We start from the raw sequence: 18,235 nt of genomic DNA on the forward strand, positions 1-18,235 counted from the left end.
CTGGAATTGTGATACCTTCAGGTTTGTTTTTCTCTCTCCTGATTGCTTTGGGTGTTCAGGGTCTTTTGTGGTTCTGTATAAATTCTAGGATTTTTGTTCTAGTTCTGTGAAAAATGCTGTTGATATTTTGATAGGAATTGCATTAAATTTTTAGTTTGTTTTGGATAGTATGTACTTTTAACAATATTGTCATTTTAATTACTGTGTATCTTGGTCTGGACCTCCTTTGGTTGATTTGGTTGGGAGCTCTCTGTGCCTCCTTGATTGGGTATCTCTTTCCTTCCCCCAGATTTGGAACATTTTCATCTATTATCTTTGCATGTCCATAGGATGAGGTGAATTTGGATTCTCGTATTCTGCCAACCTAGAATTTCTTATCTAATGTAGCTAGAAGGCTAAATTAGCACTTGATCTTGTGGATTACCAAATTACAGATTTAATTTAGTTCCCAGCATTGACAGGTTATATTTGTTAGTCACTGAAATAAAAAGAATAAGAACTTAAGAATAGGATAATTGACAGAATTAATACCTCAAGCTCAAAATACCCATTGAGCCCCTCTTGACTACAGAAACAGTCCCTCTCTTTGTCCAATGTGGCTCTCTTTTGTGTAAATACACAGTACATTCTTTGCTTGTAAAATTTAATTTGCAAGAAGAAGCCAATTTTCCTACTGCCACCACCCCACACTCATTAATGTCTCCAGACTTACAACTAGATTAAGATACCACCATTTACCTCCAAACTGGGGTGTAGGATCAAATATCAACTCAAAAGTAAGAGAAAAATATTTACACATTAAAATAACTGTGAAACTAGGGGTGCCTGGGTGGCTTAGTAGGTTGAGCATCTGATGCTTGATTTCAGCTCAGGTCATGACCTCAGGGTTGACAGATCAAGCCAAGGGGGGGCAGTAGCTTCTGTAAGCTGGCTACTGGATCAAACCTCACATTGGGCTCCACACTGGACTGGAGGCTGCGTGGAATTCTCTCTCTCCCTATCCCTCTGCCACTACCCCCCCAAACCTCACATGTGTGTGTTATCTCTCTCTCTTAAAAAAAGAACTCTGAAACTATGGAACTTTGAACTGTGGAATTTCTAAAATAAAATTCTGAGCAAGTTGTGTGAAAATGGATTGTTATGGTGTTAATCCAAAGAGGGAGATACTTAATTTTAGATCTGATTGAATTTATTGATATGGTTACACTTCCTAGAGATTCTATATTCAATGTGCTAGCCTCAGCAGCTTTACACAAGACTTAAATTATTGTTTTAAATATAAATTTCAAAAAAGATCTTTCACCTTAGGGAGAATGTATTTCCAGAAAGCAGAACTGAACAGCAGTTAGGAATGGGGTGAGTGGAGTATAGGGGGGCTGTGGAGACTTTGGGTGGGGGAAGAGAATCAAGAACAGTAGATGAAAGGGAAGAGAATTAATAGTTGCTGAATCCTGGTTATATGCCAGGCACTGTAGAGGAGCTTCCAGACACCACCTCTACGTTTCACTTGGTACTGCTGATAACCACGTGATGTGGGGATTGTTATCATTTCACCATAGAGGTGAAGAAACTGAGGTTCTGGGACATTAAGAAACTTGCCCAAAATTACATTTACTACATAGCAAAGACATGATAGAAGCATAGGACTCTAGAGCACAGAACAGGTGAGTCTGCAAGGGCAGGGCTGCCCTTCTTATATATCAGAGACAGATCCTGTAATTACTACCAGCTAGCAAAGCTCAGCTGAATCAGATGCATCAGAAAACAAGCTCTACCATAGTCTGACTATGCCACCAGAGGGCACAGATTTAGAAGTTTTCTTTCTGGATAGTCTTTTACTGTTTCTTCTGTAGTGACTGGCTATAGTTGAGAGAGCATACTATGTGTTTATACCAGAAGTGATCATGGACTGACTTCAGTGTCCAGAGATCTGAGCTTTCCACTGTCTTGGTGTGGAACACATGAACCTGTGGACATCCCATATGTGAGGTGTGCCCTTTCCTTTTCAGATGGGTAGTTAGAAAGATCCTTTGGGTTCAGTGCTGATATTTAACATTTACCTCTGAAACCCCAGTGCTGAGAATGGTACTTTTCACATAGTAGGAATTCTGTTTATGTCTGAGAAGAAACAATGTTACAGCAAAATCATCCTCTATCTAGTCGCTGTCTTGTTAAAATGCCCCAGTGGCTTTTTAATGCCCTCAATGTAAAGTATGCACTGTTTAATGTGGATTCCACATCCTCCCATAGACTGTGATCTAGGCTTATCTCAAATTAGTCTCTATTCCCCTAACGCCCAGCTTTCACTTAGCATGTACACATCCTTAATATAGTCCTGAAACAGTGTCTGGAATTAGATGCTTCACATCATGCCCTGCATATGGTAAATACTCAATAAACAAGAGTTGTTGTTACTACTACTACTACTACTACCACCACCACCACCACCAGACCTAGAAACTGGCAGAGGCAAGATGGAACTCAGGTCTTCTGACTGAGTCTAGTGCTTTTTGCTCCCACTGCTTCTTTGCAGCACACAGTTCAGTACACAGTTAATACTGGACAGTGAAGTCTTTGATTCCACTCTCCTTGGCTCTTTCTGCATCCTCTTTTATTTCTGTGACCCAGGATATGGTATAGGGAATTTTAGTGACCAGAGGATAGGACTGGTTTCCCTGAGCAGACATAGATGTGTGCAGCATCAGAAGTCTAGAGTTGGAAGGTACGTTTGACATCATCTCCTTCAAGCCAATGCATAAATAATTTCTATAGCACCTGTTAGAGAGGCTCATCCAGCCTCTGCCTTTATGCACTTTCCCTTAAAAGATTGCCAATTCCAACACTGTTTGGCCCTGATGCATAAAACGGTCTTGATCCTCCTTCTGCCTCTTGCCAGTTTTGCCCATGGTCTTCATCCTGCCTGCTGAACAGACACATTTCCTAGCATGAATCTGGACCTGCCAGCTCTGATAATTATCTTTCTCTTTTGTTATAGATGAAGGATTTGGCAGCTAAAGCAATCATTCAAAGTTCCATCTTTATCATTTTTCACTTTGTTCCTTTTGGCCTTGGTTTTGTGCATCAGCTTTGAAAATATCATCCCAGGGTTAATTCCAGGGTTAATGTGTAACTAAGAGTGCTCTACTTTTGCAATACAGGGCATGTTATAAAGATGGAAAGATTTTGCTTTCTGAGAGATGCAAGTAGCTTCTTGGACATGTGCTGTAAGTACTTTTTTTCTCTCTCTTTGGGAACTTTGGACGTCTTTATCAGCAAGTCAGAATCCCAGATAACTATGTGCTCCAAATTCCTAGCTCCAGAGGCCAAGGTCTAAGTGTGGTCATCTGATAATTGACCTCTTACCAGCTTCTGCAACTTTTACAGAGAGAATTCTGATGACATGTAGAGATTAGATAGAGGCATAGAAGCAGGGTGTTGGAGTGGGAGAAACTGGAGATAGCGTGACCTGCTAGGAGCTGGTGAAGTAGTTCAGGCCATGAGCTGAGGCAGTGGCAGGAGAAAGGAGATGTTTTCAGAGACACTTAGTAGGTAGTACTCAGAAGGCATCATGACTCAATAGATGTAGGTACTAAGAATGAAAGAAGACCCTAGGATGACTCTGAGGTTTCTGGCATGGGAGTCTCAGTAGATAGTGATATAGAATGAAGATGAAGGAGCAGGCTTGAGAGCTAGGGAGATGTTATATTTACCTTTGGAAACTTTGAGATTTCCAAATTGAAACTGAAGTATGTGTGGAACATTCTGGTGGCTATATCCAGTAGGCAGTTGGACAAATATCTGGTAACACAGGATAGTCATCTGTACTAGTGTATGTAGTTTTGGGTGGTGGCAGATGAGTTCCTAGGAGTGGATGAGATCACTCAGGAAAAGGATGGAGGACTGAGTAAGAACTCCTGTCCTGACTCTATGGATCTTTTCCTTCTGATCACTCATGTCCATGGTCACTGGATTCCACAGCCAAAATCTTTACTCCACTGCCTTGTACCTTTCCAGGCTCAGAGAATACTACACCATATTTTTTGGCTTCTATTCTAATAATAAAAAAATAACATGAGTAAGTGTAAGAATAATAGTGTTAAAATGTCTTGTAATTTAGAAATAACTCTTTAGATAATACTGGTGGTGAGAGGGATCTAAACTGCAAAAAAGTTCCACTTTCATCTTTCTGTTGTTTGGAAATATTTCTTTGGCTTCTGTGCATTGCATTGATGTTTTAATTTCAGCTCATTATCTTGTACATGGCTCCTTAAACCTTCCATCCCAACCAAAATATTGTTTGAAAGTTATTCTCCTTTGTCTGTTATCCAAAGGAATGTACAGATATTCTCTCATCTAATCTCTTGAAGATTTTATTTTAAGAAAAATGCTAAATTAAAAAAAATCCAAAATTCTAATTTACAAAAATTAACATAAGCAGAGGGAGTTCTAGTTTTATCAAAGGATACCTCCCTCTCTAAAAGGCTGCCTCTGGTTGAAATAAAAAATAATTTTTCATAAATGTAATTTCCTCACAGAGTTTTCATATGTTGCTAGTACATTTGAAAGACAGTCCATGCCATTGATGGCCCCAGCAAGCCACCTTTCCTACTCTCTGTCCCTATTAGATGTCTCTTCAGTTGTTCAGAGGAGAGAGACCTCCACACAGCCCCTGGTGAGCACACCATTAAATATTTTCTATTGTTTTACTAATCATGATGGACAATTATTATGTTTCTGGCTAAGGCTTTTCTTCCAGCTAAGAACCCCCAATGGTTCTCTCACCTTATCTCTTATAGAATATCTTCCTTCCAAAATGTCAGTGTTCCTCTATCTGGTTCTCTTGGTACTTGAACTTCATTGTGCACCACCTAACAGATCTGAAGGCAAAGTAACCACCTGCAGTTCTGCCCAACAAAATGCCACTTTCTATAAGATGTCATCCATCAATGCTGACTTTGCATTTAACCTGTACTCGAGGTTCACTACGGAGACCCCAGATCAGAACATCTTCTTTTCCCCTGTGAGAATTTCTGCAGCTTTGGCCATGCTCTCTTTTGGGGCTTACTACAGCACCAAAACTCAAATACTGGAAAGCTTGGGGTTTAACCTTACAGACACCCCGATGGCAGAGATCCAGCAGGGCTTCCAGCACCTGATCTGTTCACTGAATTTTCCAAAGAAAGAGTTAGAATTACAAATGGGAAATACCTTCTTCATTGGGAAGCAGCTGAAACCACTGGCACAGTTCTTAGATGATGTCAAGAGCCTCTATGCAACTGAGTTATTTTCTACCGACTTCTCCAATGTTTCTGCAGCCCAGCAGGAGATCAACAGTCATGTGGAGAAGCAAACCAAAGGGAAAGTTGTAGGCCTCATTCAAGACCTCAAACCAAACACCATCATGGTCCTGGTGAACTATATTCACTTTAAAGGTAAGGCTCTAAGATATGCATTCCTAGGTCAGTGTTCCCATAATTTGGTGGGGTTCTCTGGGGAGCTCATAGTCTCTTCTCACTGGCATCAGTAGGTATCCCTCATACCACAGTGACCTGATCCACAGTACATTGCTGTGTGTAGTTTTGGATCTTCCAGGAGGGACACATAGCTCTGTGGATGAACCCAGGAAATTTCTAGAGAGAGGGCACTCTCAGAGAGGTGAGTGACAATAGTATGAACATCCTGCTCACATCTAGCTAGAGAATCATGGTTTCTAAAAGATTTGGTTGGACGAGCTTGTGCTTGGAAGGTAAATAGACTTGGGTTTAAACCCTACTATGACCCTCACTTGCTGTGCATTCTTGGGCATGTTATATAAATATTTCTATCATGTACAATGCACCCACTATGTGCTAAGCACCATGCTACATGTGTGGTTTGCACACATTGTCTCATCTAATCCTCATAAGGGCCCAAGTTCACAGCTAATGAGTTTCAGAGCTGGTATTCCCACCAAGGTTTGTCTGATTCTAAAGCTCATGCTTGTAACAACAAGAAACATGTGACTCTTTTCTGAAGGTGTTGTGCCCAAATGATTTCTCCTGGTTCTACAGCACATGTCAGCCATGTTTGGTGGAGGAGTGAACAATTCTTGGCCACAAACCACACACTTGTAGACGGATAAAACGGCAGAACAGATCTGTAGTTTCATTTCACTCTGTGTGTTGGATGTGCTTGTACCTTTTTAGGGAAGAAAAAACTGTGGCTCTGATGGGTTTAGTGTAAGTATAGTGATTTTGGACATAGATGGAACAGCTGTTGAGCATGGAGTCCAACAGTCCTGGGTGTGACTCCTGGCTCTGCCATGGGCTAGCTGGGAGACCATGTAAAGTCTTTCTCTCCCTGGTCCTCACTCACTTGTAAAACTGGTTGACAGTAGGTATCTACCTCTGTGGTGGTCTTAATTACCAAATGAGATAACTGATGGAAAAAGTCACACTAGCATTAATACTGGTTTAAAAAAAAAGAACTCTTTTCTCTCTATTTTAAGCCCAGTGGGCAAATCCTTTTGATCCATTCAAGACAGAAGAGGGTTCCACCTTCTCAGTGGACAAAACCACAACAGTGCAAGTGCCCATGATGCACCAGATGGAACAATACTATCACCTGGTGGATACGGAGCTGAACTGCACAGTGCTTCAAATGGACTACAGCAAGAATGCTCTGGCACTCTTTGTCCTTCCCAAAGAGGGTCAGATGGAGTGGGTGGAAGGGTCCATGTCATCTAAAACACTGAAGAAGTGGAACCGCTTACTGCAGAAGGGGTAAACATCTTAGATGGTGTGAGAAGTAGAGGGTGGGCATGATATTACAGGTGAGACAGAGTTCAGCAGAAACTCAGAGGCGGGAGAATTACCCCAAACCACTTAATAGCTGTGTGATGACTACTGAAGTATACTTAGATCATACTCTGTGTCAGTCCCTTTGCCAAGCACTTTACATACTTCACTACTTCATTTCATTTAAGCACATCAACAAACCTGCAAAGAAGATAGTAACATAGGGATTTTTTCAAGTGAAGAGTCAGGGCTAGAAAGAGAAAATGAACTCTCCAAAGCCAGTCAGCTACTAAATTGATGTCTTCCTAGAAGCCAGTTAGAGCTTAGGGGTTGGTAGGATTTTGACATTAAGAAGTAGATGAGCAGCCATATTGGCTGGGAGTGTTAAATGGAAAACCATGGACATTTCCAGGTGCTACCAACTGACATTCATGTTGTTGACTCCCCAACCTTGGCCAATACCCCAGAGATGTTTCTTTTTTTACTATAAATGAGACACAGCTCCCTACTTCCAGTGCTATAGTCCAATATTGGTGGAAATAGAGTTCATTTATTTCAGGATAAATTCTGAGGTGCTGACACCATGTGTTGACCTGAATAGCAATTGTTGACAAAACCTAGGGGAGAAGCAGAGCCTTATATAATACAACAGTGACAAACAGGAAAGGAATTATGAGCTTGGTGTGCTGATAACCATGTGTTACCGCTCCCTTTCCCCTACAGGTGGATTGACTTGTTTGTTCCAAAGTTCCCCATTTCTGCCACATATGACCTTGGAGCCATCTTTCTGAAGATGGGCATCCAGGATGCCTTTGCTGATAATGCCAATTTTCTTGGACTTACGGGGGACAAAGGTCTTAAATTTTCCAATGTAAGTTGATAGATTGGAGTTCCTTGAATGTATGAACTGGAAAGACCATTAAGAGTCAGTTCATTCAATTCTCTCATTTAATTAATGAGGATTCTGAAACCCAGAGAGGCAGAATGACTCTTCCTATGCCAGATTGACTCTACAGTCATTCTCATTACCCCCAACAAGTCACTGTGACAGTTAATTCCATCCTTACCTTCATGTCCTAAAACAATTCTGATAGAAGACCTTAATGATGAGAATTAATTCTGGTGAGATAGAGCTCTGGAGGAGGTGGCGGGGGAAGAGAAAAGCATAAAATGTGATTTCTAGAGGCAGAAAGCCATGGAAAAATTGGTGGCTCCCTGACAGCTAGCTCTAAAATCACCATACTGAGTGACTACACTTAGCCAAGTAGCCTTCATATTCAAGCACCATCAACAGTGTGATAAAGGGGTAACCCTGTCTTTCCTGTTCCAAAGACTTTTTCTGTTACTTGGGATCAGCAGTGTTTGTTCTTCCTCTCCTCACAGGCTGCCCACAAGGCTGTGCTGCACATTGGTGAAAGGGGAACTGAAGCTGTAGTTGTCCCTGAAGTCAGATTCCTGGTTCAGCCTGAGATAACTCTCCTTCACCCTATCATCCAATTTGATAGATCCTTTCTGCTGTTGATTTTGGAGAAAAGCACCAGGAGCATTCTCTTTCTAGGGAAAGTTGTGGACCCAATGGAAGTATAATTGGGAAATAAGCTGTTGGGTAATTGCATGTGCTTGTTGCAATAAGAAATAAATAAATAGTATGGCTTGATGTGATCAATACGGGCTTGGACGTGCTTTCCTTTATGCAGGGATGAAGATTGGACCCTATCCCAACTGCATTGGGTGTGAAAGAGGTCACTCCTATAACCAAATATTCAGATAGTCAATGAATGACTCATTACCCAAAGCACAAAAAGATACCATGTCAGTGCATTCCTCTTTGTCAAAATGCCTGCCCTCCACAACCCCACAAGTTAGTTAGCTCCAAGGAATTTGACTGAGCTGGCAAGTGCATCCTCTTCTGCCCTCTGAAGAATAGTTAAAATTCAGGCAGACCCTCATACCCCATTATTCTAACAAGATTCTAATAATGATTCTTGCTAGAACTGCCATTGTTGGGTTGTAAAATGGTGCTTCCACTCCAGGGCTGAGTAACAGACTGACAGCTACTGCTAGGGATCTGACATTTTTGACCTAACAAGTATGGGATAAAAGAGAAAAAGAGACAGATAAATTTCCCTGTACAAACCCACCTCCCCCCCAAGTGTTTCCTTTTTGTTAATTTATAAACTTGTATTGGAAAAAGAAAGTCATTCATTCATACCATAGCTCATAGCCTTCATCTTCTGTATCCTAATCAGACTCCTTTCCAAATATTGCATCCCTGTCTCACTTGCTCAAGTGCAAATCTCCTGGTTAGTCTTTCTTTTTGTCTTGATTCTTACTGAAATTTGATACTTCCCTATCCCCAGATTCTTCCCCTTACCTGTGTAGGCCATCTCACCCCTCCTCACCAAACTAGATTTCATCTTAGACAATATGTATTCAAAGCCCCAGTATTAGAATTCAGTACGCATAAATGGCACAGTTAGTATTAATGATGTAGTGTCTGAAATTATAGCCCTAAGGTGAAACTCTTCAGCAGCAGAGAAATAATAACAAATGCACAAGTGCTTTTGCAGATACTGTGCTTCCAGGCCAAAATAAATAATTATGTTTAGAAAAGCATGTAGCCCACAAACATTCTAGTGTTTTCTTATTAGACCCATTTGCATGGAGATTTGCTTACTCCTGGTGTAGTTTACATATTGATTTTTGTGGATAAGCAATTGAAAGCCCAGAGAGGGAAAGCAACTTGTGGTACAGAAAACTTATTGCTAACATGGAGTTTAGTTTCACTGAAATTACACAGCAACTGGCTCTGCTACTTATACTGTTCTATAATCTTGGAAAAGATACTTAAACCCTAACACCTTATTTTCCTCATCTGTAAAATGGAAACACATAATATCCATATCAGGATTTTGTGAACATTCCATGCAGCAACATATGTAATGTGCTCATCACAGAGCCAGGCACCTGATAAAAATTCTTGTAAATATTAGTTGTTATTCCTGTTGGTCAACATGAGACAGTGACCTGGATCAGAACCAAGGTTGTAGTGTGGGTCTCTTGGTTTGCAGATTCATGTTCCCTAGTTCAGGCCCTACCTCCAGAGGCCAGAGTAAATGCCATACCAGCCCCTTCTTAAATTTTCCAAAATGTGTTTAATCAGAGGTTACTCTGGGAGAAAGAAATAGCGAGGGAAGTCAGGAATTCCCAAGACACCATCCTTCAAGTAATTTATGTATCTCATTAGAAACTAAACCTCCTTCAAATCATTCATTCCTGTGGCCTACCATTTCATGAAGGACTACCACTGTTCACTAATCTCAGCTCTCTATAGCAAACAGCTTCTATTCTCTATAGGAATAGAAGATAAATTCTTCAACCTCATAAAGGTTATCCATAAAATACCTGTAGGAAATATCTCATTTAATAGTTAAAGTTCTTAGCAGAATTTCTACTAAACTGGAATCAAGACAAGAATTCTCTATAGTATTGCTTCTATTTATAATTTTTCTGGAGGTCTTAGTCAATGCAACAAGACAAGAAAAAGAAATAAAGATTACAAAGGATGAGATAGAAAGGAGAAAACAAACCTGTCTACACAGAAAAACTAACAGAATCTATGGATAAAGTTTTAAAACAAAAGAAGAAAACTTATTGAAGAATGAAGTACAAGAAGGTAATGTTATGGATTGTATGGAATTTACCAACTTTATTTACCATTTTCTATTATGATAGAATCACATGACTTCCCTGATATACTATATTTCCTAACCACCCTTGCAGCTAGGTGTAGCCATAAAGCTAAGTCCTCACTGATGGAACATGAGTGTAAGTGATGTGTGACATTTACTGACTAGGACATTACAACAGTTGGGTACCTCCTTCATGTTCTATCTCCTTTGATCTGGATTGTGGACTTATGATTCAATTTGGCCACCAAGAAGATGAAGAGTTCTTTGGCAGTCTAGTGTAATATATGTGCCTCTTTTTGGAATAATATTTTAAATGCCAAAAAAATTTAGGATTACAAAGGCCATCAGTAATATTGAAATAAATACATTTTAAAATAATACAATTAATATTACAGATATAATATATGTGTTTCCACAACATATTAATAAGATCTTGTGACAGTTGTAATAAATACATTACTTCCAAAATAATATTCAAGATATTTCAAGATATCTTAAACATTAATATACTTTGAAATTATGTGAATTTTACATGTGACAGAATTACAGGTACAGCTGCCACTACTTTGGCTTGTGGCCCACATTCATAAATGAATAAAATGCTAGATTATGGTTGGAAGTTGGTAAAATTGAGATGAAGTTTTTCTTTTCTTTTTTCTTAAAGAATTTATTTATTTTTGTGTGTGAGAGAGAGACAGAAAGCACAAGCAGGGGGAGCAGCAGGCAGAGGGAGAAGCAGGCTCCCTGCTGAGCAAGGAGCCCAATGTGGGACTCGATCCCAGGACCTCAAGATCATGACCTGACCGAAGGCAGACACTTAACTGACTGAGCCACCCAGGTGTCCCAAGATGAAGGTTTTCATAAACAAATTTATTGATCCTCTAAGGATTTATAGATATTCAGACTTCCTTGAAGGTTCTATGGACTGTAGGTTAAAATACCTGCCTTGGCAGAAAAATGGGATGGAAGAGACCTTGATATCTAAATACTTTCATGAAGGAGAACTGCCCACTGACCTAAGATGTTTATTCCAGATGATTGGGTGAGGAGAAATAAACTTCTATCTTCTTCAAGAATCTGATTTATTGCTGAGTCCATTTACTAAGCCGCCTGGCTATTAGTTTGATCAGGCTGCCATAACAAAACTCCACAAACTGATTGGCTTAAAAGAGAGAAATTTATTTTTTCACAATTTTGGAGGCTAGAAGTCTATGATCAAGACCCTGGCAAATTTCATTTCTGGTGTGAGTTCTCTTCCTGGTTGCAACCTCCATGCTATGCCCTCACATGCCCTTTCCTCGTGTGTGTGTGTGTGTGTGTGTGTGTGTGTGTGTGTGTGTGTGTGTGTAGAGAGAGAGAGTGAGAGAGAGAGAGAGACAGAAAGAGAGAAGGAGTAAGCTCTCAGGTATCTCTTTTTGCAAGGATATGAATCTTACCAGATTAGGGCCTCACGCTTATGACCTTGTTTAACCTTAATTATTTCCTCATTCCAAATATAGCCACACTGGTGTTTAGGGTTGCAGCATATGAATTGGGAGGGGGCACACACATTCAGTCCATAACACTAGCCTTATCCCAAGTAATACAGAAATTGATAGCAGTAGTGGGGATGTTGCAGGTTATATTCTCTGGGAAGCAGACTCTGAAACAGACTTTATAGTACAGAATGTTTATTAGAGAGTATACTTGGGATTGATGTAATGGTTGGGCCTTTACACACCCACCTCAATCAGTCATTGGATATGGGCCAGATGTCTTTCTGCAACTGAGGCTGTCTTTGAAGGGACTAAAAGATGAAGACTTTCTACTGATAAGACCCCTAGAATCTGGAATAAGTCCTTTCTTGAAAAGAAATTTGTATGGTGCACCTCCATGTCCAATAATATCTACTCCTTATGCTGCTAAAATCTTTTTCCTGTAAGTCCAGAAAGAAGATCCTCCAGTGTTCCCCGCTATCCATTCTAGATTCCCCTTCCTCTCACCTGGTCTGTGTAGACTGAGACCCTCAGCCCTGACAAAGCCTGGTTACCATGCTCTTCTCTGGCCAAAGTTATTGCTAATGTCCATTTCCTACCAAAATTGGGCAGAAGAGTACCAAGAGACCCCTATGTGGATTGCTTGGGAGCCAAGCATATTTAGCTTGCCTCCATCATATAGCGACATTTCTTCCTCCTGATGACCAAGGTTAATTCCCCCTGTGCACATGGTGTAATAAAGAGTTTGACACCATTTTTTGATGTTTGACTGCTGACATCTTTTAAGCCTCACCTCTTTTTCTTCCCCTTTTCCTCCACATCTGGAAAAATGATAAGAAAGCCAAGATGTTCCTTTCTTTGGTGCCAGTGGGAGGTTCAAACCATGCAAGCCTCCACCTGCATAAAGGACTTCCCATCCCCTAATCACCATAAAAACCCCAAGTCAGTTTCCTTTCCCTGATTTCTCAAGCCATTTTTGGACCAGCTTAGGTAGCTTGCCCTGCTTTCCTGAAAAAGCCTCATTATGTAAATATTAACACTTTAACATTCTCTTGGTGTGCGTGTGGCATCACCAGTCTTGACACCTGAACACAATTTGGGGCAGGGGTCTATCCCATGTCTGTAGAATGGTGACAACAGATGGTTATTCAGGCTATTTCCTGAACAAAAGAATCCTGCAGTGTCCAGGAAGCATCCATAGCTTATAGTTCAATGTGATTTTTGCTGAGTTTTGTGGCAGAAGTGTTTGCCCTTTGGTGATTATGACCTGCAACCCTACAGAGCTCAGAGTTGTGGGGACAGGAAGAAGGAATTCTACCTTTGGACTGCCTTTGAACATGGGACTACAGTATCAACTCTTCTCTGGCCATCCTGCCAACCTGCTTTGTAGATTTCAGACTTGCCAATTTCCAAAATCATGTGAGCCAATACCCTAAAATGAATAAATAAATAAATCTCATGTGTATTATATTTATATAAATAGGGGTTCTGTTTCTCTTGAGAACCCTGACAAATATAGTTAGTTTGAGGATATTCCCTGAAGTAGCTTATAGAAGTTAAAAATATTGATTTCTTTTCTTTTCTTCTTTTTTAATTAACATATATTGTATTATTTGTTTCAGGGATACAGGTCTGTGATTCATCAGTCTTACACAATTCACAGCACTCACCATAGCACATACCCTCCCCAATGTCTATCACCCAGCCACTCCATCCCTCCCACCCCCTCCACTCCAGCAACCCTCAGTTTGTTTCCTTAGATTAAGAGTCTCTTATAGTTTGTCTCCCTTTCTGGTTTTGTCTTCTTTTATCTTTCCCTCCCTTCCCCTATGATTCTCTGTCTTGTTTCTCAAATCCCACGTATCAGTGAGATCATATGATAATTGTCTTTCTCTGATTATTTCGCTTAGCATAATACCCTCTAGTTCATACACATCGTTGCAAATGGTAAGATTTCACTTTTGATGGCTGCATAATATTCCATTGTATCTATATATACCACATTTTCTTTACCCATTCATCTGTCGATGAACATCTAGTCTCTTTCCATAGTTTGGCTATTGTGGACATTGCTGCTGTAAACATTGGGGTGCACATGCCCCTTCAGATCACTACATTTGTATCTTTGGTGTAAATACCCAGTAGTGCAATTGTTGGGTTGTAGGGTATCTCTATTTTCAACTTTTTTATGAACCTCCATACTGTTTTCCAGAGTGGCTGCAATAGCTTGCATTCCCACCAAGAGTGTAGGAGGGTTACCCTTTCTCCGCATTCTTGCCAAATCTGTTGTTTCCTGACATATGCTGGCCTCATAAAATGAGTTTGGAAGTTTTCTTCCATTATTTTTTCCTCCATTTCTATTTTTTTTGGAACAGTTTCAGAAGAACAGGTATTAATTCTTCTTTAAATGCTTTGTAGAAATCAGCTGGGAAGCCATCTGGCCCTGGGTTCTTGTTTGTTGGGAGATTATTGATTACTGCTTCAATTTCCTTGCTGGTTATGGGTCTGTTCAGGTTTTCTATTTCTTCCTGGTTCAGTTTTGGTAGTTTATACATCTCTAGGAATGCATCCATTTCTACCAGATTGTCTACTTTGCTGGCATATAGTTGCTCAAAATATGTTCCTGTAACTGTTTATATTTCTTTGGTGTTGGTTGGGATCTGCCCTCCTTCATTCATGATTTTATTTATTTGGGTCCTTTCTCTTTTCTTTTTGATAAGTCTGGCCAGGGGTTTATCAATCTTGTTAATTCTTTCAAAGAACCAGCCCCTAGTTTCATTGATCTGTTCACCTGTTCTTTTGGTTTCTATTTCATTGATTTCTGCTCTGATCTTTATTATTTCTCTTCTGCTGTGTTTAGGCTTTATTTGCTGTTTTTTCTCCAGCTCCTTTAGGTATAGGGTTAGGTTGTGTATTTGAGACCTTTCTTGTTTCTTGAGAAAGGGTTGCATTGTTATATACTTTCCTCTTATGACCACCTTTGCTACATCCCAAAGATTTTGAACAGTTGTGTTTTCATTTTCATTTGTTTCCATACATTTTTTTAATTCTTCTTTAATTTCCTGGTTGACCCATTCATTCTGTAGTAGGATGCTCTTTAGCCTCCATGTATTTGAATTCTTTCTGACTTTCCTCTTGTGATTGAGTTCTAGTTTCAAAGCATTGTGGTCCAAAAATATGCAGGGAATGATCCCAATCTTTTGGTACTGGTTGAGACCTGATTTGTGACCCAAGATGTGATCTATTCTGGAGAATGTTCCATGTGCGCTAGAGAAGAATGTGTATTCTGTTGCTTTGGGATGGAATGTTCTGAATATATCTGTGAAGTCCATTTGGTCCAGTGTGTCATTTACAGCCTTTATTTCCTTGTTGATCTTCTGCTTAGATGATCTGTCCATTTCAGTGAGGGGGGTGTTAAAATCCTCTGCTATTATTGTATTATTGTCAATGTGTTTCTTTGATTTTGTTATTAATTGTCTTATATAATTGGCTGCTCCCATGTTAGGGGCATAAATATTTAAAATTGTTAAATCTTCTTGTAGTATAGACCCTTTAAATATGATATAGTGTCCTTCCTCATCTCTTATTATAGTGTTTGGTTTAAAATCTAATTTGTCTGATATAAGGATTGCCACCCCAGCTTTCTTTTGATGTCCACTAGCATGGTAAATGGTTTTCCACCCCCTCACTTTCAATCTGGAGGTATCTTTGGGTCTAAGATGAGTCTTTTGCAGACAGCATATCAATGGGTCTTGTTTTTTTATCCAATCTGATACCCTGTGTCTTTTAATTGGGGCATTTAGGCCATTTACATTCAGTGTAACTATTGAAAGATATGAATTTAGTGTCATTGTATTGCCTGTAAGGTCACTGTTACTGTATATTGTCTGTGTTCCTTTCTGGTCTATGTTGCTTTTAGGCTCTCTCTTTGCTTAGAGGACCCCTGTCAATATTTCTTGTAGGGCTGGTTTGGTGATTGCAAAGTCTTTTAGTTTTTGTTTGTCCTGGAAATTTTTTATCTCTCTTTCTATTTTTAATGACAGCCTAACTGGATATAGTACTGTTGGCAGCATATTTTTCTCATTTAGTGTCCCGAATATATCATTTCAGTCCTTTCTGGCCTGCCAGGTCTCTGTGGATAGGTCTGTTGCCAATCTAATGTTTCTACTGTTATAGGTTACAGACCTCTTGTCCTGAGCTGCTTTCAGGATTTTCTCTTTGTCTCTGAGACTTGTAAGTTTTACTATTAGATGTTGGGGTGTTGACATATTTTTATTTATTTTGAGGGGTTTTCTCTGTGCCTCCTGGATTTTGATGCCTGTTTCCTTCCCCAAATTAGGGAAATTCTCCACTATAATTTGCTCTAATATACCTCTGCCCCTCTCTTTCTTCTTCTGGGATCCCGATTATTCTAATATTGTTTTGTCTTATGGTATCACTTATCTCTCGAATTCTCCCCTCATGATCCAGTATTTGTTTATCTCTCTTTTTCTCAGCTTCTTTATTCTCCATTATTTGGTCTTCTATATCACTAAATCTCTCTTCTGCCTCATTTATCTTAGCAGTTAGAGCCTCCATTTTTGATTGCGCCTCATTAATAGCCTTTTTGATTTCAACTTCATTAGATTTTAGCTCTTTTATTTCTCCAGAAAGGGATTCTTCAGTATCATTTATGCTTTTTTCAAGCCAAGCTAGTGTCTTTATAATCATCATGCTGAACTCTAGTTCCAGCATCTTATTAATGTCCATATTGATTAGGTCCCTGGAAGTTGGTACTGCCCCTTGTTCTTTTTTTTGAGGTGAGTTTTTCCATTTTGTCATTTTGTCCAGAGAAGAATAGTTGAGTGAGAGAACAAAATGTTACAAGTGTAACAACAACCCCAGAAAAATATACACTAAACAAATCAGAAGAGACCTTCCAAAAAGTGGTCGCTTTTCTGCTCATAGAATTGCTGCTATTCTTTTCTTCAATCTACTGTTGAGTTTGTAGGTGTTCAGAATGATTTGATAACTATCTAGCTGAATTCCTGGGACCAGACGAAATTTAGGTCTCCTACTCCTCTGCCATCTTTCTCCTCCCTCTAAAAATATTGATTTATTTTCTGATAACATCACCAAACTTGGCTTTTGACCACTTTGTCCTTATATAACACAGAAATGTATCTGGTCACTACAAGGCAAGTTCAGTCACTACAAACTTTTCTTCTCTCTTTTGGGCAAACACATAGCTAAACTCAAGGCTTTCTTCCACCTTTTTTTCTCCTTTCCAACCCCCACAATGATTTAACTATAACATAGAAGGAAGGGGGCTCAGTCATGTATTTCCCTGATAACAGGGGAGAGGCTTATTGTCTGAAATGGTTAGTATCTGTCCATATTGGCTTCTGGTGATATTTTCCTTACATACTGGCTGCTGTCCATCCCTACAGACATCAGTTGAGTTTTTTCCTGTTCTACCATGACCCTCAGTTCACAGGGACTCCTTAATGTATTGTCTTGTTGCCAATTTCAAATTCTCTTTTGATTTCCTTGTCCTCCTTCAACCTTTTATACTCCCTTCCCCAGGGACATGAGAGACTTTCCCTCCACACCACACAAGGATACCAGGGTCTCTATGAGGTTGTCCTCATGCACATGCATCTTAAGATTTCTCAGCCATTATTATTCTCCTGCAACAGAATTATACTGGATGTTTGGCTTATCCACACAGCTCTCAGATTTCCATGATGACTCTCAGGGATTGAGACAAAGTTCCTATAACTTTTATGGAGTTTCTTTTATCCTTTCTACCTGGGGCTCAGTCAAAACAGGTAGAAGAAAAAGGGTAAGAGCAGGGTGTCGGTTCCTTTCTCAAAGGCTGGTGTATCTGCTAAGATCTGTTGCCCAGAGAGGACAGTACAGAAAAGCAATTTATGCACACAGTCTGGTATCTCCTGGAATATGGAGAAATGGTTTGTCCTGGAGAACCAAGCTTAAGGGGTCTCTGATATACCTTAGTGGAAGCCATGCCTGAGATTCATGGTTGAAAGGAGAAGGTACTTAGACAAAAATGAAGGCTTTTCCAGAATAATAGACCTGACCTGAGGAGGCTTGCATTATAAGTCATAGTCAATACTAATGTGTACATATGCCATAGGGACACTGAGCTATTAGAATAGCCGCTAATGTTACAGAGAAGATTAGCATGGCCCCTGTGCAAGAATGACATGCAAATTCATGAAGTGCTCCATATTAAAAGAAGAAGAAGAAGAAGAAGAAGAAGAAGAAGAAGAAGAAGAAGAGAAGAAGAAGA

The 18,235-nt window shown here is 39.8% G+C and overlaps 1 protein-coding gene and 1 pseudogene across 1 annotated transcript; both read left to right on the forward strand.

Moving 5' to 3' along the window:
* The first annotated feature begins 4,576 nt into the window (after window positions 1-4,576).
* Window positions 4,577-8,440, forward strand: SERPINA7 (serpin family A member 7). The gene is made up of 5 exons (XM_021678068.1): window positions 4,577-4,672; window positions 4,797-5,432; window positions 6,488-6,761; window positions 7,500-7,647; window positions 8,160-8,440. Exons 2-5 carry the CDS (start codon window positions 4,814-4,816, stop codon window positions 8,361-8,363), a joined length of 1,245 nt encoding a protein of 414 aa, XP_021533743.1. The 5' UTR covers window positions 4,577-4,672; window positions 4,797-4,813; the 3' UTR covers window positions 8,364-8,440.
* A 9,648-nt stretch (window positions 8,441-18,088) lies between these two features.
* On the forward strand, window positions 18,089-18,179 carry LOC123323500 (annotated as a pseudogene).
* Window positions 18,180-18,235: the final 56 nt, after the last annotated feature.

Source organism: Neomonachus schauinslandi, chromosome X (genome assembly GCF_002201575.2).
Source record: "Neomonachus schauinslandi chromosome X, ASM220157v2, whole genome shotgun sequence".
NCBI classification, from domain to species: Eukaryota; Metazoa; Chordata; class Mammalia; order Carnivora; family Phocidae; genus Neomonachus; species Neomonachus schauinslandi.

Excerpts from the sequence above, each read along its gene's own strand:
- SERPINA7 (XM_021678068.1), top strand. The coding sequence starts at position 4,814 with ATGTCAGTGTTCCTCTATCTGGTTCTCTTGGTACTTGAACTTCATTGT. Across the intron at positions 6,762-7,499 it reads AACCGCTTACTGCAGAAGGG|GTGGATTGACTTGTTTGTTC; the intron begins GTAAACATCTTA and ends TTTCCCCTACAG. Across the intron at positions 7,648-8,159 it reads AAGGTCTTAAATTTTCCAAT|GCTGCCCACAAGGCTGTGCT; the intron begins GTAAGTTGATAG and ends CTCTCCTCACAG.